Source organism: Numenius arquata, chromosome 5, assembly GCF_964106895.1.
Source record: "Numenius arquata chromosome 5, bNumArq3.hap1.1, whole genome shotgun sequence".
Classification (NCBI taxonomy): Eukaryota; Metazoa; Chordata; class Aves; order Charadriiformes; family Scolopacidae; genus Numenius; species Numenius arquata.
In genome coordinates, this window is record NC_133580.1 from 15,550,287 (window position 1) to 15,568,168 (window position 17,882).

The 17,882-nt window shown below is 37.8% G+C and overlaps 1 protein-coding gene across 1 annotated transcript in view; it reads left to right on the forward strand.

Moving 5' to 3' along the window:
* The window catches only part of DACH2 (dachshund family transcription factor 2), a 306,794-nt gene that overhangs the window by 152,868 nt on the left and 136,044 nt on the right, over positions 1 to 17,882 (forward strand). Inside the window, exon 2 of the mRNA XM_074147347.1 lies at positions 2,130 to 2,245. Coding sequence (XP_074003448.1) covers positions 2,130 to 2,245 — 116 coding nt within the window. The remainder of the gene's footprint in view (positions 1 to 2,129; positions 2,246 to 17,882) is intronic.

Sequence of the window (17,882 nt, forward strand, 5' to 3'; positions counted from 1 at the left end):
TTAGTATTTCAGCTTGAGAAAAGAATGTTTTGTAGTTTTGTTGATTGAGCTCTTCTGCTGAGAAAGCTGCTAATTTTAGCTGGTTTGTAATTTTTTTCAGAGACAGTAAGTGCCAACTAAGCACTTACACGTGCATGTGTGTAAGCACAGGCTTCTGTAAATCAATGATTCTTTTTTGTTTAAAACCCCAACATACCAGCCTATTACTGTCTGTTAGACAATATTCTTGTGCAGTGGATAATTTCAGCAGGTGATTTTAATAGAGAATGCATGTGTTCATCTAACTTCCTGAGAAACTCAAATACTCTTATTTTAGGCTTACTTTATGGTAGTCTAGTGAGTCTGGGCTCTTGTAGTAGGCTTTACTGTGTAGCCATGATAAACAACTTAAAGCATAAAAAAGAAAAATGGAAAAAGTACTGAATAAAATGAAATACAAAATGGACAAACCTGAAGCTAAAAACAGGGGGGAATAGTTTTATAGAGATAAAATAATAAACCAAAAAAATGATTTTGTGCTACTTTGATGTACACTAAAACAAAATAACACGAGCACACTGTGAAAAATGAACAGGTTAATGGTACCTCTGTGTAGTGTTGCTGGAAGCTGTCTTCATTTAAACACAGAGTTTGCTTTACGTTGATGGAGGGCTTTGCCACTGTAAGTTGATAGAGTGAAGTTTAACTTAAATTTCTTTGTGAACTAGAAGTCATTTTGGAAATACTTTCTATTCAAACCTCATTCATTGTTGCAGCTTAGTTATTTTATACAGTGTTTCACTATATTTTGTCAAAGGCACTATTATTCAACGGAGGAAAATTTATTTTGACCAAAGAGAAGCAGCAATACTTTTCCAAACACGAGGAGGTTGAATTTTTATTAGCTAGCTTGGGAAAGAGTTGATTCAAGTGGTTTTCGGTCTGTAAATCTCTGTATTATGATGGCAACTGTGTAGGATGATTTTATGTACACATAGTGATGTCAGGGGTAAATGTGGTAGTTGAAAACAATAATTAAATGTAACAGGTCTGTAAACAGACATTTCACATTTTGGATTAAAAACTGCAATCATAATTCATAAGCTGGTCAAGGGACAGTGAGATTTTTGACAGGTTGGGTTAACATTCTTGGTTTTACCAATCTGTAATAATTAAAACACCAATCAATCCATAAAGATTAGTCAGTTTTGGAAAAGCTCAGTGTTACATTATTGCTGCATCCTCAGAAGTAGGCAATTTTCTGCCATGATTCGGAAGGCAAGGCTAAAGAATATGTTGTGTTCAAGGTTTCAACTTCTCATCTTTGGGCAGCACAACTTTTATTTTTCCGTGGTACAGGTGTCTGGCACAGACTTTGGACCAGTTAGTGCTGAGACCCCTCTCCACTAATGTCTTGTAAGGTCATGGAAGCCCTGGATAATGGAAAAGCTTGATCACTGTATGGGCAGTAGAGGTACATGTAGATGTTCCTTCTGCAAAGCAGCCTGGTCAGCCAGGCTGAGATGCCTGGTCAGCCCTGAGCTGGTTTGTAGTGGCGGCTGGAAGCAGCGTGGCTGTATTCATCCAGCGCGGGGGCTGAGCTAATAAATTCTGATGCACCCAATCTGAATAGCTCTGGAGTCCCGATAGTCATTGCATCATAAATCCACAACCCCTATAAACCATGGCTTGGGAGCCAAGTAGTGCATCTAGTTGCATTTTCAGGACTTTACACGTGAATTACACATACATGTGAATTTCTGGAGCTCCGTTTTACAGACAATAATATTGAGAAAATAATATTAATTAGCAAAGTAGTGGTACGATAGGACTAGAAATATGGATTGCTTTCTGGTCTTGTGGTGCAAATTAAAAAAAAACCTTTTAGCTTTCTAGTAGTTTATGTGACTTTAAACTCATGATTGTGTTAACTCTAGGTGCTTTTTGGCAGTTTGTTGTTAGTTTATTTGAAACTTACACAATCTTGTATGTTTAATCAATTAACTTTTCTTTTTTTCCTAGGCAAGAATTTCTAATATATTTTTGTGTATCATGGATGGTTCCTGTATTTTATACAAATCAATACCATATGTAGTAAGCAAGTATTTCAAAAAGAAAATACGTTTTCATTTATCCTCTTATTTCATCAGCTCTCGACCAGGAAGACCCCCCAAGCGTTCACTAGGAGTTGCGATACAAGAAAATGCACGTCTTCTGCCCCATGGAGTTCCAGGCCTCTTATCACCAGGACTTATCTCTCCGACAGGTAATAAAATCCATCAGATGATCAGCCTCATCTCTTCATACTGCACAGCAGTTAAAATAAACTAATATTGATCTAACTGCCTTGTCCTTCAGGGCTTTTTCAAGCTTTACCAGAGGTTACATTATTGGATTTTTTGAGTGTTCATGAAAACTCTGTTTTGTTGCTGCAGCGTCTGAAATCTAATGGATTTGTAATTTAGTTCTTTATTAATTGTAATTTCCTTACAGGAAATTCCATTAAATGTGTTATTTCAGTAAAAGAAAAAAAACTGAGAAAATGAACTATTGTCTCAGAGCCCTGTAGCATGCATTTCTTCCTTTCAAATGCATGTGTATTTTAGTTCTCATGGGATATGAACAGCGTGGATAATGTGTATTGTATCGTAACATCATTAATGTATGCTGGGAAGACAGAGAAATGCTTGTAGGAATTATAGAAGAAACACTTGAAAAGCAGATAAGCTCACATTGCCACAGTGGTTTGTACTTCAATAATCTGCATTCAATCTCATAATATGAAAAAACTAGCATGAAAATATGTGAAATTATAAACAAACCCTAAACATAATTTAATGCATAGTATTTCATTTCACTTCATTAATTTATTAATAGATTTTAAATTAAATCTTGTGCTATTCTGATGAGTGTTTTAATTTTTTATTAATTGTTGTGTGCTAAAGGTAAGTTTATTTTTGTAATAAAGCTTTATTAACAGATTATACTCATAAAAGTAATTGTTTAAATGTTCAACAGGCTTAGCTGGTTTAGGTTTATTGTCAAAATCCATTCTAAATATATTGTATCCCCATAATAACCAAACTTGGTGAAGTGTTTAGCAGAATATAAAGTCATAGAACATCTTGCAAGAAAAGCAGAATTAAAAAAAGATATTGATAGGAGTACAGTGACTTCTGTCTTGATCTTGCAGATACTCTGCTTGCAGAATTTACGGAGCTGCAACTGGGTGCCTCAGCGGTTCTCAGTGTTCAGGGGAGTAACAAAGCTGAGATCTTTAATTTCTCCTGAAACTCCAAATGTCATGAGGACTTCACAGTGAACCAATAACCTTTATCACTGTGGTAGTGGGAATGAATATTCTTAAGCAATACTCACAGAAACCTTAACTCAAGTAGTTAATAAAGTATGAAAGCATTTCACTAGAGCCAGGTGCCACAGTTGAACTAGTGGAACTTCATGTACTGTTTGTATATGTGGTAGGCATCAAGACCTGGGTTTTCACTCTTATTAGCAGTTTATAAATGAGAGGGGTTTTAGTAGCTCTATCATGTTCTCAGCTCAGGAATTTCATGGATTTGGTGGTGTTTATGTTATTACCAATAGACAGGAAGGCAGAAGAGCCACCTTGCATTGATAATGTCTTGTCAGAAATCCAGAATATTCCATATTGCTTTTCTACCCTGTGTGTGTTTGCAAATAGGACATCAAATTATGCAGGCTGCTATATTGCTTTAAATTAGGAAATATTTTAGGATGCAGTGTGCTGAGTATGCACACTAAAGTAGTATCATAGACACATTCTGTGTGTCTCAGATATTTTAAATATCACAGAGTTTAAGTAAAAAAAAAACATCTAAGATGAATTTCTAGATTGTTGTAAGTTTTTTGGAGTCTGAAGTGATGACTGGGCTATGTCCCACTTTGTTTAACACACGGCGGGTTGCATGAGAAGATTGGCCTCAGGGGTCTGTCTCTCAGCTGAGGCCTGGGGTGGTCGCCTTCGTGACCTTGGGAACTGCCTATGAAAACCTCTGCATGACCAAGTGCCAAAAGTCACAGACAATGTGCATCGAGCAGCTGAAAGGGAGTTTTTGCAAGCAGCTTGTAGGCGGAAGAAAGTGCACATTTCAGAGCATCGCAGCGTCGTGCTCTGGACAAGACGGGTCCCTGCAGATGAAGCAGCCCTGTCACCAACCCACAGCAGGGCAGCTTCATGCTGGTGGCCTCTGTGGTCTTGTCACTCCTGAAGTTTTTGAGTTTTATCTTGTTCATAAAGAAAGAGCAGTGTAAAAGTTGGGGGAGTCGCTGAGTAAGGAAAGGTGCCAAAAGAGCCACTTGGAAACTCAATGGGGATTTAGGCTGTTGTAAACTTGATGGAGCACTCGGGATATGAAGCCTCCATTAGCTTTATTTATACCTATTTACACTTAATTACTGACTGCTTTGCTCTGGTTGCCTTCCAACACTTTTGCAATTGGATTCTTTCCTTTTGGCTGAACTAAGAACAAAAACAATTCTCAGAAAAGAGAGGTTTTTCTTCCAGACTTCCAAGTGCTGGGTAATAGACTGGAATAGAAGTTGCAAGGATATTCACCTGTTGTCTACTGGCTAAGTTTTAATTTGGTTATTTATGTTCTCACTTGCATATAATATGCTTTGGTTCTGAGAATTTTGGCCCACAGAATTTGTATGTAAAACTGAATCTGTTTCCTATCCCTTGCTGTCCCCTGCTCAGGGACCTGCCAGCTTGTTGAAACTTTCTGCAGGGAGTGCTGTCTGCTCCCATGTGGTGTTTCAGATGGCTGTGAGAGGGGAGCAGGACCAGGGCTGGGGCAGAGACTGAAGAGAGTTCGCAGCATGGTAGGGCTGGATCCATCCCTTTCAGTAGAGCGGATGCTGATATGGAGGCAGGAACAACTCTTTATGTCTTGGTGACTTCTTTCGTTACCTGCTTCCTCTAACTGCAATGTAATTGTCCAAAGCATTACTTGTGAATGTCTTCTTGTCCACTCCTTGATAATCTGTATCTGATTTTGCCCATTCTTCCCACAGCACAGATGCAGATGGTCATGTTAATCTGCCTACCTTGTTCTTAAAAATAAAAAATCACACTCTTCTTAAGCAGCTACCTCATTTTCTAATAAGCCCAACTTAACATCTGAGTTGTTTTCTTCTTCAGATAAGCTCATTTTAGTAACAGACTCCACGTCAGCAAATGCAGCATGATTTATCCATCCATTGCATTTTTCAGTTTTACCTCCCCTTTAGTCTTCTGTCAAGTTAAAGTGGAGCAGTTTGTGTCCAGGCTTGCTGTTGGTTAGATGGATAGGTCTCAAGAAGTTGCTGTTCTGGCTGCAGACCTCACAGATCTGTCTGTAGAGGGTATTACAGAGTGATGATTAGTAACTTCCTGCAGACTTGAGTGAGCCATCTGTGTTTCCACTCCTTGAAATGTGCTGTTATTTTCATCACCCATTTGGTTTGTGTCAGCTCAGTTTACATGGTCATTTTCACATAATAAACAGGTAGTTAAATTAGGAATACTGCATTTCCCGGTGCAGAGTGTAATTTTTTTACCTCTTGGCAAAGTGGACTACAACTACTCTTATACATAAGTAATTTGTGAAGGAGCTGTAAGTGAAGCCTTGACTTTTTAAAATATTTGTAGGTACCTTCCACTTTTGTGGAATGGGAACATTGGAGAGTGACGATGACGCTAGACCAGCAGGGTGGTTAAAAGTGCTGTGACTGAAGAAAGATGAAGTGGTGTGTCTGGGCACACTTCCCGTGCCACCGGGAAGGGCTTGTGTAAACACCACAATAACTGTGCCCAAACCGCATCCTTCAAGGGCTGTTATTTAAGTACTGTCCATTTCACGTTAGCTTAGGAGAAAGTGTTTTTCTTCTTGTATTCATGTATGAAATGTGGAAATCAGCGTGGTGTCCTTGCCTGCTGTGAGGGCAAAGGAAAAATCCTGTATGTCACGGAGGGATGGTCATCAAAGGCTCAGTTCTTCGAACATGCAGTGTGATGAAGTGACATTTACAAAAAAAGGCTTTATCTCCTATTAATGTACAAGTCTGTCATCAGTATATTTTAACAAGAGAGTTGGGATTGATTTATGGAATAGATCTTTAAGGAAGTTTTAGGGTCTGAAGCAGTAGTTTGCTGTGTGGAGAGAAGCCGAAATCCATTATATGATTTAAGCCAGTAGTTCAGAAAACAGTTGATATGGAATGAAGCTGAAGGAGTAGTTGGATCTTTTGATAGTTAACCATGCCAACTTCAGTCCTTCTACCTTTCATTTAGGTCATCCCCAAAAAAGATTTAGAAAACCACTACAGGAAATCTTCATTGCAATTTTTCTCTTCAATTTGTAGAATGGCTGTTATTTCAATAAAACCTTTTGAGGGGCTGCTCCATCTTGTTTTCAGGGTATTGGAGAGGGTAGCTCATGAAGAAAATCATCTTGCCACTAGAAGTATGTTAGATAGTGGTACAGGGCAAAAACCTGCTTTTTGGGGCAAGTGTTGGTTTTTTTTTTTTTTTCAAGTGGTAGGATGGGCATCTCTCTGACTGCACATGTACTGGGATTCCCCCAGCTGAAGCTGATGGGGTGCTGGAAGGTCTGGTGAGACTGGGTGCCAGGAAGATGCAAGCCTGTTTAAAACATTTCTGTTTCTGTTTTATATTTCTGTGATGTGGTGTTTGGAGCTGTGGGAAGCCTGGTAGGCCTGATCCAGTGTATGTTGGCAGGGTATCTGCGGTATAGGTCAGCGGATAGATTGCAATGAGGATTTAGGGCTGAGGGATGCCAAGTGCTCAGTGCAGGAGATGGGAGGAAGCCTGACTGATGGGCAATTGTGTGTTAGAAAAGGAAAATGAGGAATTTTCAAATGGATACTTGACTTTGGTGGCCTTTGCTGGATGGGAGGCAGGAGGATTCAGAATTTCATAGGTTAGGTAGAGGGTGAACCTCTACCTAACCTCTAGGGTGAAAGGGTAGAGGTTCACCCTCTACCCAACTTGTAGGGAAACAAGTTGATTGTTTCCCTACCAGGGAAGGCTTTGTGGTATGTACTGTGTGGAGTGACAGTGGCTGGTGCTGCCATGAGTGGGCAGGATATCCAAGGTCCTCCCTGGTGTTAATACCTCCTGATTAAACCCACTGCCAGCACCTATCATCAAGTTTCTGCTGTTTTCTTACATTGGTCTGCCCAGGTGACAGAAGTAAACCACCTGCATGTCCAAATGTGTAAGATAAACTGCTATTTTTGTTATCAGCTAGATTAATTTCATTCCCTTGAAGTGATCCTTTTTAATTTCATAAAAAGACAGCTAAAATAGACATGGCCTCATTAGCTGTTTGTCTATTTTTTAAGAATGTAATAATTAAAATATTGACCTGTTTAAACAGATATGAATACTTTTTCATTATAGTTTTGTCTTATAGTTAAGAGATGCTGTTGTGAACTGAATAGTTTCATGTAATTAATATTTTAGTGAAATTAATATTTTAATAGCTATACCAAGTCACATCATTGTAGTCCTCAAGTAAATAAATAGAGCAGCTCACAGGAGTACGATAACTTCATGTGTTGCTTCATTTCAGCAGTGATAGCAGCAGCCACTTAGTCTTTCTACAGGAAAGAGAGGATAAATCAGTATTTGCTGCAGTCTTTAGGAACTTTATTTGGTATATCCTTGTTATAGAAATGAATGAGAGTTGAGGCTTTCAAGATCTTTGGTATCCAGTTGCTGTTTATCAAGGTGGACACATTGTCAGCCAGCACAGCTCTGCTGATGCTCACAGCTGCCTGCAGGAGCTCCCTCTTGCCATTGAACCCATGGATCATCCTCCTTATTTCCATCTGAGGCTGCTGCTGCTCCAGTGGCCACCATCCTCTCCTGGCTGAGGAACTGTAAGATGTTCTCAGGGTCAGAAGAGAGGAGCCACAGGAGAAGCAAGGACGTTCCCTTAAGGAGGGACACAGTGAGGCTGGAGGCAGTGAATCTGCTCCACGTGTAGCATTGGCTCAGAGGCTGGGAATGCCAAAACCAGGCTCTGAAGGTTTTCCTGTGTTGTAAAGTCTGCTTCCAAGAAAGAGCTGTTATTTGAAGAATAAGAGTTCACTCAGGGTCACTCTACAGAACATCTATTGACTGATTTCACTTCTTGGGGTGTTTGATGTAGGGCCGCTGTGGCTGGCAGCTGCTGGCAGGAGTCCTGAAGCCTCTGAGAGCAGGGAGCAGATGATTGTAACATTAAGGGAACCCTTTCCTTTCTCAGCACACTTAACTGAACATTTTTCTATGTTTACATTCTATTTCTGTGGCTCATTTCACTGTTTACAATTACCTCTTTTTTTTCCCCAGTTGTCATAGATGTCATTTTAAAGTTCCATTTATAATGAGAAACATATGCATGACTTTGTCATTGTTGGCTTTACCTGGCTTGGTTGAAATTATTATTTTTAATCAAAAGCAAACATACTGATTAAGGATGCCACAACACTCCTCTGCCTATGGGGAACGTTAACAGTTTATAAATTGTTCTTGGTGACAATTTGGTAGTGAATTACTTTGATATATATGGCTAATAAATTAATATGATTAAGTTAATGAGTAGTACAAGTGTTGCCAAACTCCACTCGTCAGGCTTTTAATGCTGCTCCACATTTGCAGCTCTAGCTTCCCCCTGTGGTGAGAGGATCAGTGCTACCTACGCACTGTCATTGTGATAAATGGCATATCCCACAGTGCCCTGCACTCCATCTGGTGTGTCCCCAAAATGAGAAATATTTTATACAAATCACACACTCAGAAGCTCAAAGGATTGTAGAAAGATCTATTTTTTCAAACAATAATAAAAATGCATACATCTCTTTAGCAACTCTTCATTTTTACTGTCATAATGAATGCATATAGCTTTGGGAAATGAAAGCTCGTGTGAGTAACATAGGAAAGTTATCCACTACACAGTAAAGCTGACAAATAAGTTACATGCTCACTCTTTATTTTATCATGAAATGTTCTTAGATAAAAAATGATGTTAGAACATCTATTTAACTGGATTTTAAAATTAAAGACCGTGTATGCTGCATGATTGAATACCACCCCATCTCATGCCAGCAAATTTCTGTGCTGAAGGGAGTATGAATTTGAGTGAATGAGGAATGCAGGATCATATCATTACTCTTTAAAATACAGCCATTCAGTAGAGTTCTGATAATCTAAAAACTATACTTGGTGACTATGAGTCACTCACTTCCTCTCTTTCCTTTTCTCTTTTAGTATTATCTTTCTTTAGGGATCCATTTTTAGTGCCTGCTTTATCTGGGTGGGACATTATATTTTTGATCAATGAATAGTTAAAGCTGTTGGGAATTTACCGATCGGTTAACCTTGTTGGAAATTTAATTTACATATAGCCTCAGCTACTAAATATTGCCCAAGAAGTGTGAAACTCAGTAATATACTTTCATTTTTAAGCATTTTAAAAATTTGATCCTGCTGAGTTCCTACATCTTTTGAGGTGACAAAGTTCAACCAAAGCGGTCACACTGAAAGAATTAAGACTATATTGTCTGGACACTCCGGGCAGGTCTGCACTGAATTTATCTTGATTTGCAAATAGAAGGGAACCATTTGAAAAAAGTTGTCCCAAGTATCAAAGAGTTAATAAAATGAGTAAGTTTTCCTCTGTCTGCTTTTATAATCTGTGACATTCTTTCCTACCAGGTTTTCTGTTAGCCTGCTGTCTGAAGGCATTGAGATCTATAATGATCATAATACCTGTCTGCTGCTCTCGCTCGCATCTTTAACTGACTTTGAAACTGTTTTGGCTTTTTTAAGTCATGATTAAGAAATGTCTTAAAGTCAAAAATAGTACTGGGAGGTATAAAAGATTTGTCTTCAACACTCTCTGTTTTATGGAGGACTGTTTTGGCAATAACAGCATAACGCTATTGTAATTGAATAGTTCTTGTTAGGTTTTATTTTCTTTTACAGTAGCATGATTAAGTTGAACAAATAGTTAAAGAGTCTGAAATGTTTTCCATTTGGTATCTTTAACCAGTATCATAGTAAGTATATTTAAATGCCTTAAGAGTGTTTGTGTAAGAATCCCAGACTGGCTGCATATTGTACAGTCTTGCATTTTAATACAGGAAGCTGTTTTTTGGATTCGCTGAAGTTGTATTGTCATTGAAGAATTTTTACATTCTCCCTGATGGAGAATGGCTTATTGATTTAGCGGGTTACAAGGCTCATCAAATACACTGTAGGGTGATAATCCTCTAGTAGGCAAATCAAGGATCTTCAGATTCTGGACTTTTACCTTGGGTGACATAAGGCCTGTTCATGGGTCTCCATTTTAAAAGAAGCATATTTTATGCTAAAAACAGAAATTGGAATATTATGGCATACATCATCAGAGATAAGGAGCTCACTGATACCTCTACTCTGTTTAGGTTTATGCAACAGTATTTCAGAAGACCAGTTAAACTCAAAATACCAGCGCACATTTAAATTTTTATTCCTATGACTTTGAAAGGTAACGGTCTATAACTGTTTAAATAGATACAATTGTAATTGGCTAATACATCTCTAGTTTCAGAAAAATGTTGATCCATCATCTATTTGCAATGCTAAAATCTACTGCATTTACATAAATTACCTTAAAATGCAGTATTCAGATCTATATCAGACTTGTGTAGTGTGGTTTTCTAAAGGAAAGCTTCATAAGGTTGTATTTTGGGAAAATTCCTGGTACACAACACAGCTGCAAATTGTTCAGAAAAAATAGAGAATAAATCTCACTGGATTAAAAAGTAAGCATGTACTATACTTTAATCCCCAGTATTTGCATACTTACAGTTCTGGTCAGGTACTAAGTACTCTTAATGTAATTTAACAGCTGTTGTGCTTTGGTCCTTGTCATACAGACCTCTAGAGTTCTAAGCAAGTGAAATACTTCAGTATGTTTTTAAGATTAGCCAAACAAATAATTCCATTGATTTGGATTGGATTACTTGTTTGCTTAAAAAGTGTTTTGCTACTTGTTTACTATAGTGTTTTGGAAAGCATGTTCCATAAGGATTTTTTTTGCAAAATTGTGAATTCAGTGCCTATGTCAAACCAATGCTCAGTTTTGATTGTCCTAGCAGTCTTCGTTCTTGTACTGTCTTGTGTGACTAGAGTTTGTGAAAAGAAACAACGTGTTTTTTGAAAAAAAATTTGGAAAAAACTTTAATGATTGGGAAGTCACCTGAATGGTAATGGTTATTTGTTTATTTTCGGCCACATTGAGCATCTCAGAGTGATGGGAGTGGCTTGCACTTGGAAACCAAGGTGATAGATGGAAATCCTGCTTGTCTGAGGATGATGATTTGCAAAACACTGGTTCTAGTTCTCCCTTCTCCTGGAAATATTTCTTCTGGAGTTGAGGCAGCAATAACAAATAGTAGAAATTTTTCATTTGCTGCTGCTGATCTCTGCATTAGCCTTTTCATTGGTTTTGCAGAGGGGAGAGCTTGGTATGCTGAAAGCAAGAGGGTAAATATGTTCAAACTAGGCAAAGAATGCTGCGTGTGATCAGGAAGGGACAATTTGAGTCTATGTAAAGTAGTGAAAAACTGCACTGGTAATCTCTGTGAGAAGATTTTGGCATACTTTTAAGTCACGTGTAGAAGATCGAGAGAAGAAGTTTAGCAATGAAGGCTGCCTCACTGTCCTTTCTGGAGAAGCTGCTTGCATAGCTGATCTCCCAAGGAGCAGACCTTTGCTACGTAGAAAATACAGCGGCTGCGGTTGGTGTTTCCTCCTGCGCAAGAAGAATGTATTCTTCTTTTGGCCCTAACCAAGTAATAAAACATGATGCCAAGTGCTGGCAACAAATTAGGATTCATGATGAAAAGGAAACATCTCTTACTGAGCATACTGAAGAGGCACACGTTTATATTTTGAAGCTAGCATAACTAAAATAGATTTCATTGTCTGATAGTTCTCATTAAGTGACTGGGACCATATTAAGATTTCACTGAAAATGTATTTGTATAGTATAAAATATTTTATCATAGTCAACATTAATGGGTGTAAAGAAAAACAAGCTGACTTAATGAGTATAGTATTATACGCCGTCCTTTTGCTGAAGAGAGAGAGCTGTTCAGTTTGCAGAGAGGCATGCTGATAGCAACTGGCATTGCTGCTGCCGTGTTGTACCTATTTTTAAGGTAAATGTAGGATCACAGGTCTGGAGGATTCAGTCTAGGATCTGAATTTATCCTGAAGATCTTTTGCAAAGAAAAGTAATTCCAAGAGCTACCAACCTCCTGTGACTTGAATATGAAAAGCTTTACTTCAGAAAGAGAAGCATTTTATGTAATACATGCCTGAATGTAAATGACAGACATTTTATTAGGAAAGAAAAAGCTTTATTAAATTATAATGATCTACATTGTTTTTATGTAATCTAATGAATTACAGTAAAAGCCTGAGAAATGAGCTGGAAAAGGTAGAGTACTCTCCCATGAAAGCGAGCTATGATAACCTTTTTGTAATTCTTTAACATGTTGAAAGAGTATTTCTACACAGACTTATTAAATTAAGCAAGGTCACCTTTTCATTTTATTAGCAGATTTAGTTTGCCAGATCATGGACTTTGATTCGGGAAAATGGATGAATCATGCAGAAACATATGTCAAGTAGAAAATTGGTTATAGAATGTTAAATCATTTTGATACACATCATATCTTTGTTTTTACCATTGCACAATTGTAAAAAATAAAATGCTTAATTAGTGTTTTTCACATTTGCATATTGATTGGATGTGCTTAATCATAATGATATTTCTAAGTGGATTATGTCTCCTGACTGGGGTAGTCTCAGTCTAATATTTGCATAAAGGGAAGGAAATATTCTTTTCAATAGTAATATAAAATTCTGTTCTTTTGACATGCAGTATACAATCATTGCTCTGAAAGGTTAGCTATAAATAATAACCAGTAAAACTGGTCATATGCTTAAAGATGAGCATATGTATTGCATTTATCTGTCTGACCCCAGTTCAGCAAAGCAGGAATAAAACTGACATCATGTCATGCAAGTTGTTCATATGCATTCCCAAATCTCTGCATGTATATTATAGTCTTTTTATATAATATAGATATGAGGAGGGAAATCATATTTAAAGCGTGTTACATAAATTTAACACAAAATCTTGCTGTAATTGTTAGTGAAGAATTTCATAGTCATTTCTAATTAAGACAGAAAATGTGATTTGTATTTCCAGTCTCTTTAAATTACTTTCTTTCTGTATTTGCATGTCACCTCTTTTGTTTAACTAAAAGTAATGCATAAGCGTATTGCTGTATGTGTAACAGAACTCGGAGAACATCCCATCAGTAGCCCCGAACTTTATGTAAATAAGGGAATTAAGGGAATAGATTATTTTAATATTGCATATATGGTCTGAAATGAAAATACACTAATGTACAGATGTAGCTAAATCTCACTATCATTAACGGCTCAGTAGTTCTGCACACATATGCAGAAAACACTGTTCTTGCTACTCCCGGCACGCAGGCGGGGTGCAGCAGCGTGCAGTTGACTTGGCCCTGGCAATCGCAGAGCAGGTGACTTGATTACACTGAAATCAGGCAGAAAATGTCCTCTTCTGGCCACTCGAGTGAATCAGTCAAATTATCGAGTGGCAAAACTAATTCTATGCCTTGGGCCATCAGAGCTGCCACTTCCTATAAGTCAAGCCTTCACTTAGTGTGAAATTGTTTTTTATTTTATTCTCTTTCATTTATTATGCTTATTTCAGCTAATCCACTTAGTGAATGTGAATTACCCAGTATATTAAAGCTGGTTCAGATGCGCAGTGTTCTCATGCTTTAGTGGTGAAATATGAGGACTGCTCTTCTTCCAGGGACTCCCGACGGTTATGACCTATGCAGTTCAAATAGTATTTCAATTTTTCAGATGAGAACTTGAATGAGGAGAATGGTTTGAATATGATTTAAAATTACCTAAAAGTGCATATGGTTGAGCTTTCTTTTAAGAGCAGATATAATTCAGATGGGTCACATTTTTAAGAGCTAGAAACATATCTGTGATGACTTGTAGGCTATTAAGTACTGGTTAATTTGAAAGAGTTTGACGGAACAAATATTCCCTTGGAAAGCATTGAATATTGTTTCCAACATTAAAATATTGCCTTAAATTCTGGCAGAAACAAAGCTGAGATGTGCTTAAAGCATTCATACAGGTGATAGACTGTAGGCAGTACTTGGGTATGTAATTCTGTCCAAATGGCAATCCTTCATTTGACTGTGCCCTCTGGTACACAGCATTAACATTTTCCAATAAAAGGAGCAAAACATATGGAGTCTTTTATTTCAAGCAAAGAAAAATCAAAAAGAATAATGAGAATAAAAAGTAAAATGCCTGTGGTGATAGGCAAGGGATGTTACAGGGGAGTTGCTGCAGCAGAGTGTATCAGAATACGAAAACAAAAGTAGCCAGAAGGTACCTCCCATAGGCATCTAAATATAGGTCTCCTCTATATATAACTACAAAAATATGTCGATGTATATGTCTCATATGTTAAGACAAAGAGGCGTAATTCAAGAGAAGCCAGATACATTGTTTTAACTCGTATTCACACAGCACTTTGAGCTGACATACATCTTGGGCAGATGAGGGGACTTGAAGGGTGGAAGGAAGTAAGCAGAGCCTCAAAAAGAAAAGTTGAAAGGATCATACTGTGATTAAGATGGATGCATTGCTGACAATGTCAGAGCAACAGCTGCTAAATCTAGGAGGCACTTGAAAGAGTCTCTCTATTTTGTTATATAGGGAAGTCAATAGGTTATTTGGGCTAAGAACACCCTATTATTCAAATTCAGCTGACCCAGAAAGCCATGCCATCTTTCAATGGCAATTCGGAGGGCTTTGCCATTTAGATAGTGGTTTTGGTATTTCCCACTACAAAATTGTTCTGTGTTGTCTTGTATGACATATGGATATATTGATCTCAATTTTTCTTTACCTGAAATGTATTAGATTAGTCTGTATTAGGCTTCAGAAGGTTATTTTGTGTTTGCAGCTGGGTTAGATTGCTGAAAACTTGTCACCAGAATCTCTTTTTCAAATCTGTTAAACACCAAGGAAATGTGTCATAAATTGTTTTGGCCTTCCTGTTTTGGAACTGCTTCATTAAAATTTTTAATTACAGATAATATTTCTTCGTAGTAGCTTATCAGTCCTATGTATTAGCTAAGCATGAATCCTGATCCGGTTGAGAATTTTTATTCATTGATGGAAAGTTTTCACTTTATATTGTGCGTAGGAAAATATCCTAAGAACAGTTTTTTGGCCTGTTGATATGGACATGTCCTTCCTTTTCTGATGTTTCTCTCTTGATCTCCATTTTTCATTGCATCATATTACTCTGCCTTTCCTCTTTATTTTTTTGCCCTTGACTTTTATGTCTACACTACAATTTGTGTTGACCTTGAGGTTGCCCTCAATTAGCTGAGCCATTTCAGTATCATGGCCCACACCAAAATCTTCCCCAGTGTGTTTCTGATTTGAAAAGCAGAGCCATCCTAGAAACTGGTCTGTGACCATTTTTCTTTTCCTTTCAAGTTAGTGTTTATTTCCAGGCAATAAAGAGAAGGAGTGATACAAAAGAGATAGAAATCAGAAGCAATAAATCATAGGATTGCTTCTGGTAGGTTTCCCGTGTTCATGCCTGCAGTGTCTGTGCCACCTGCAAAAGGAGGAGGATTAGGAAAGGTTTGTATGAGAAAGATAAATCTTACCCCTGAAAGTTCAAGAAACCCCTCAGAATCCAAAGGATGGCTGCCAGGGATCAAGATCAGGAATTTGATGAATAATTGTCAGACAGCAGGTTAGTCTGGCCCTATGTGTGACCCTACGTAGGAGGAGGGTGTTAAGAGTGGCCAGATTGCAGTACGGTTGGGGTTCTTTGCCATTGATGACGGAAGCCCCAAGACCCTGCTTGCATGTCTCCTCCTATGGCTACACTTGGCTGCATGCCATGCCCTCTGTATGGAAAGCCAGTGTTGGCCACTCTTCTTTAGCTGTCCCCATTCTGTATTGGAATTTGCTCTCTGGACAGAGTTCTGTACTTAAAACAACAAGCCTTGCTATCTAATGGCTAGGTGGGGAGTGGATTTGGCTTGTGAGTAGACAGAGATGAGGGTAGTTTGTGTTATCATAGAAGATGTGGTATGATCAAAGGACCTTTGATCTCCTTGGCTACTTTCTGTTCTTTTTTACCTTTCTCTTTTCATTCATCCGATATTTTTCTGCTTTTCAGATTCTGATCTATGGAACAGCAATGGTCCATTTGTGTAACATTTCTCTAGAACTTCTGTGCTGATACAGTAAAAATAACAATGAGATCAAAGTAGTTTCCTGTGTAGTAAAATATTGCTTAGTTTCAGGATCTACTACCTGCATATTTTTAAAGGTTAAGATGATTAGCCACTATGTTAATTGAGGAACTAGCTGGTCTTGGTAGTGAGCTAATTTTTTTCTGTTGTCCTGTTTTCCAGCTCAGGAAGATCATATTGGTTTTTAAAAGAATGGGTGAACTGTGACTTATAATGTTATCACTCACGCCACACGTGTTTTTGCTAGATGACAGCCAGTAATAGAACTCCAATACTTGTATCTTCTGCATCATCAGATTCTGTTTTTATACATCGCCTCTGAAGTAACAAATGGAAATTCTGCAATGGATTTTGTGGGATGCTATTCAATTGCAATTGCAAAGACAGTTGTATATCGTGGTGAAATGATTTTTCACAAATACCAGCTATGGGGCTATAAGCATCCCTTTAAAAATGTTCTCAAGAAACAATACATTGTTTTAGCCACATCTTAATTTTTAAATTTTTTTTCACCTTTATGTAGGCTTTATATTTTATTTTATAAAAGAAAAGTTACTTTAGTGTTTTGATAACCAAAACCAATCAGTCCAGACTTCAAAGCATGTCAGTATTTAGTATTGATAAAGTAGTCCATGTTTGCTTGTTGCTACACATTCACAAGAAATGGCATGAGATCTGAGCTAGTCCTAGATAACTTTTTTTCTCCAGCACTTAGATCGCATTCCCCGCATACATTTGTTTAAGTCGTAGTAACACTGGATTTCTAGTGTAAATATTTGTGATTATGCTTTTAATTTCCATCTCACTTGGAAAAATTTCGAATTTCAGATTACCTTTGCAGTTAAATAGACTAGATGAGAACAGTTCATAAAGACATAACATTTTGCAGCATTATTTGTATTAAGGGGAATTCAGGGATTCGTGGCAACTTTTTCCGGAAAAGTTCTTGGGATGACAGTAGTTATTAAGGATAGTACGGAGCTGGTCATATCTTGACTTTAGAAGGCTTTCAGTAAAAGCTGTCCTGAGACGTGAGTTGGTGTTTTGCTGGTGGTTAGACATGGACAGAGCATGGAGGTGGACTGTGATGGTTGGAGTAGGGACTTGATGCATGGTCTGATTTGTTAGTCCATGGTGTCTCATATTTTATCTGACATCCTGTGAGAAGAAGACAACTTGGCTGTGGTAACTGGGTTAATGTAGGTCTTCTGTAGATTCTGGTGATTATCTGAAGGAGGGTTCTGCTGGTTAGGTAATTTTCTGGTAGAAGGTGTGGAAATGACTGCTTGTCTATGAAAACAAGAACTTGTGGTATGGCTAAATGTTCCCTTGTGTGTCTCACATTCATGTGAAAGTACACTGCAGTGTCTTATTTTCTATATTTCTTTTTTGTTCTTTGCTGAGAATTCTGTCGGTGAGAATTAGCTATGTAATGTATGCATTAATCAGATTAACTTCTGATTTTTCCTTTT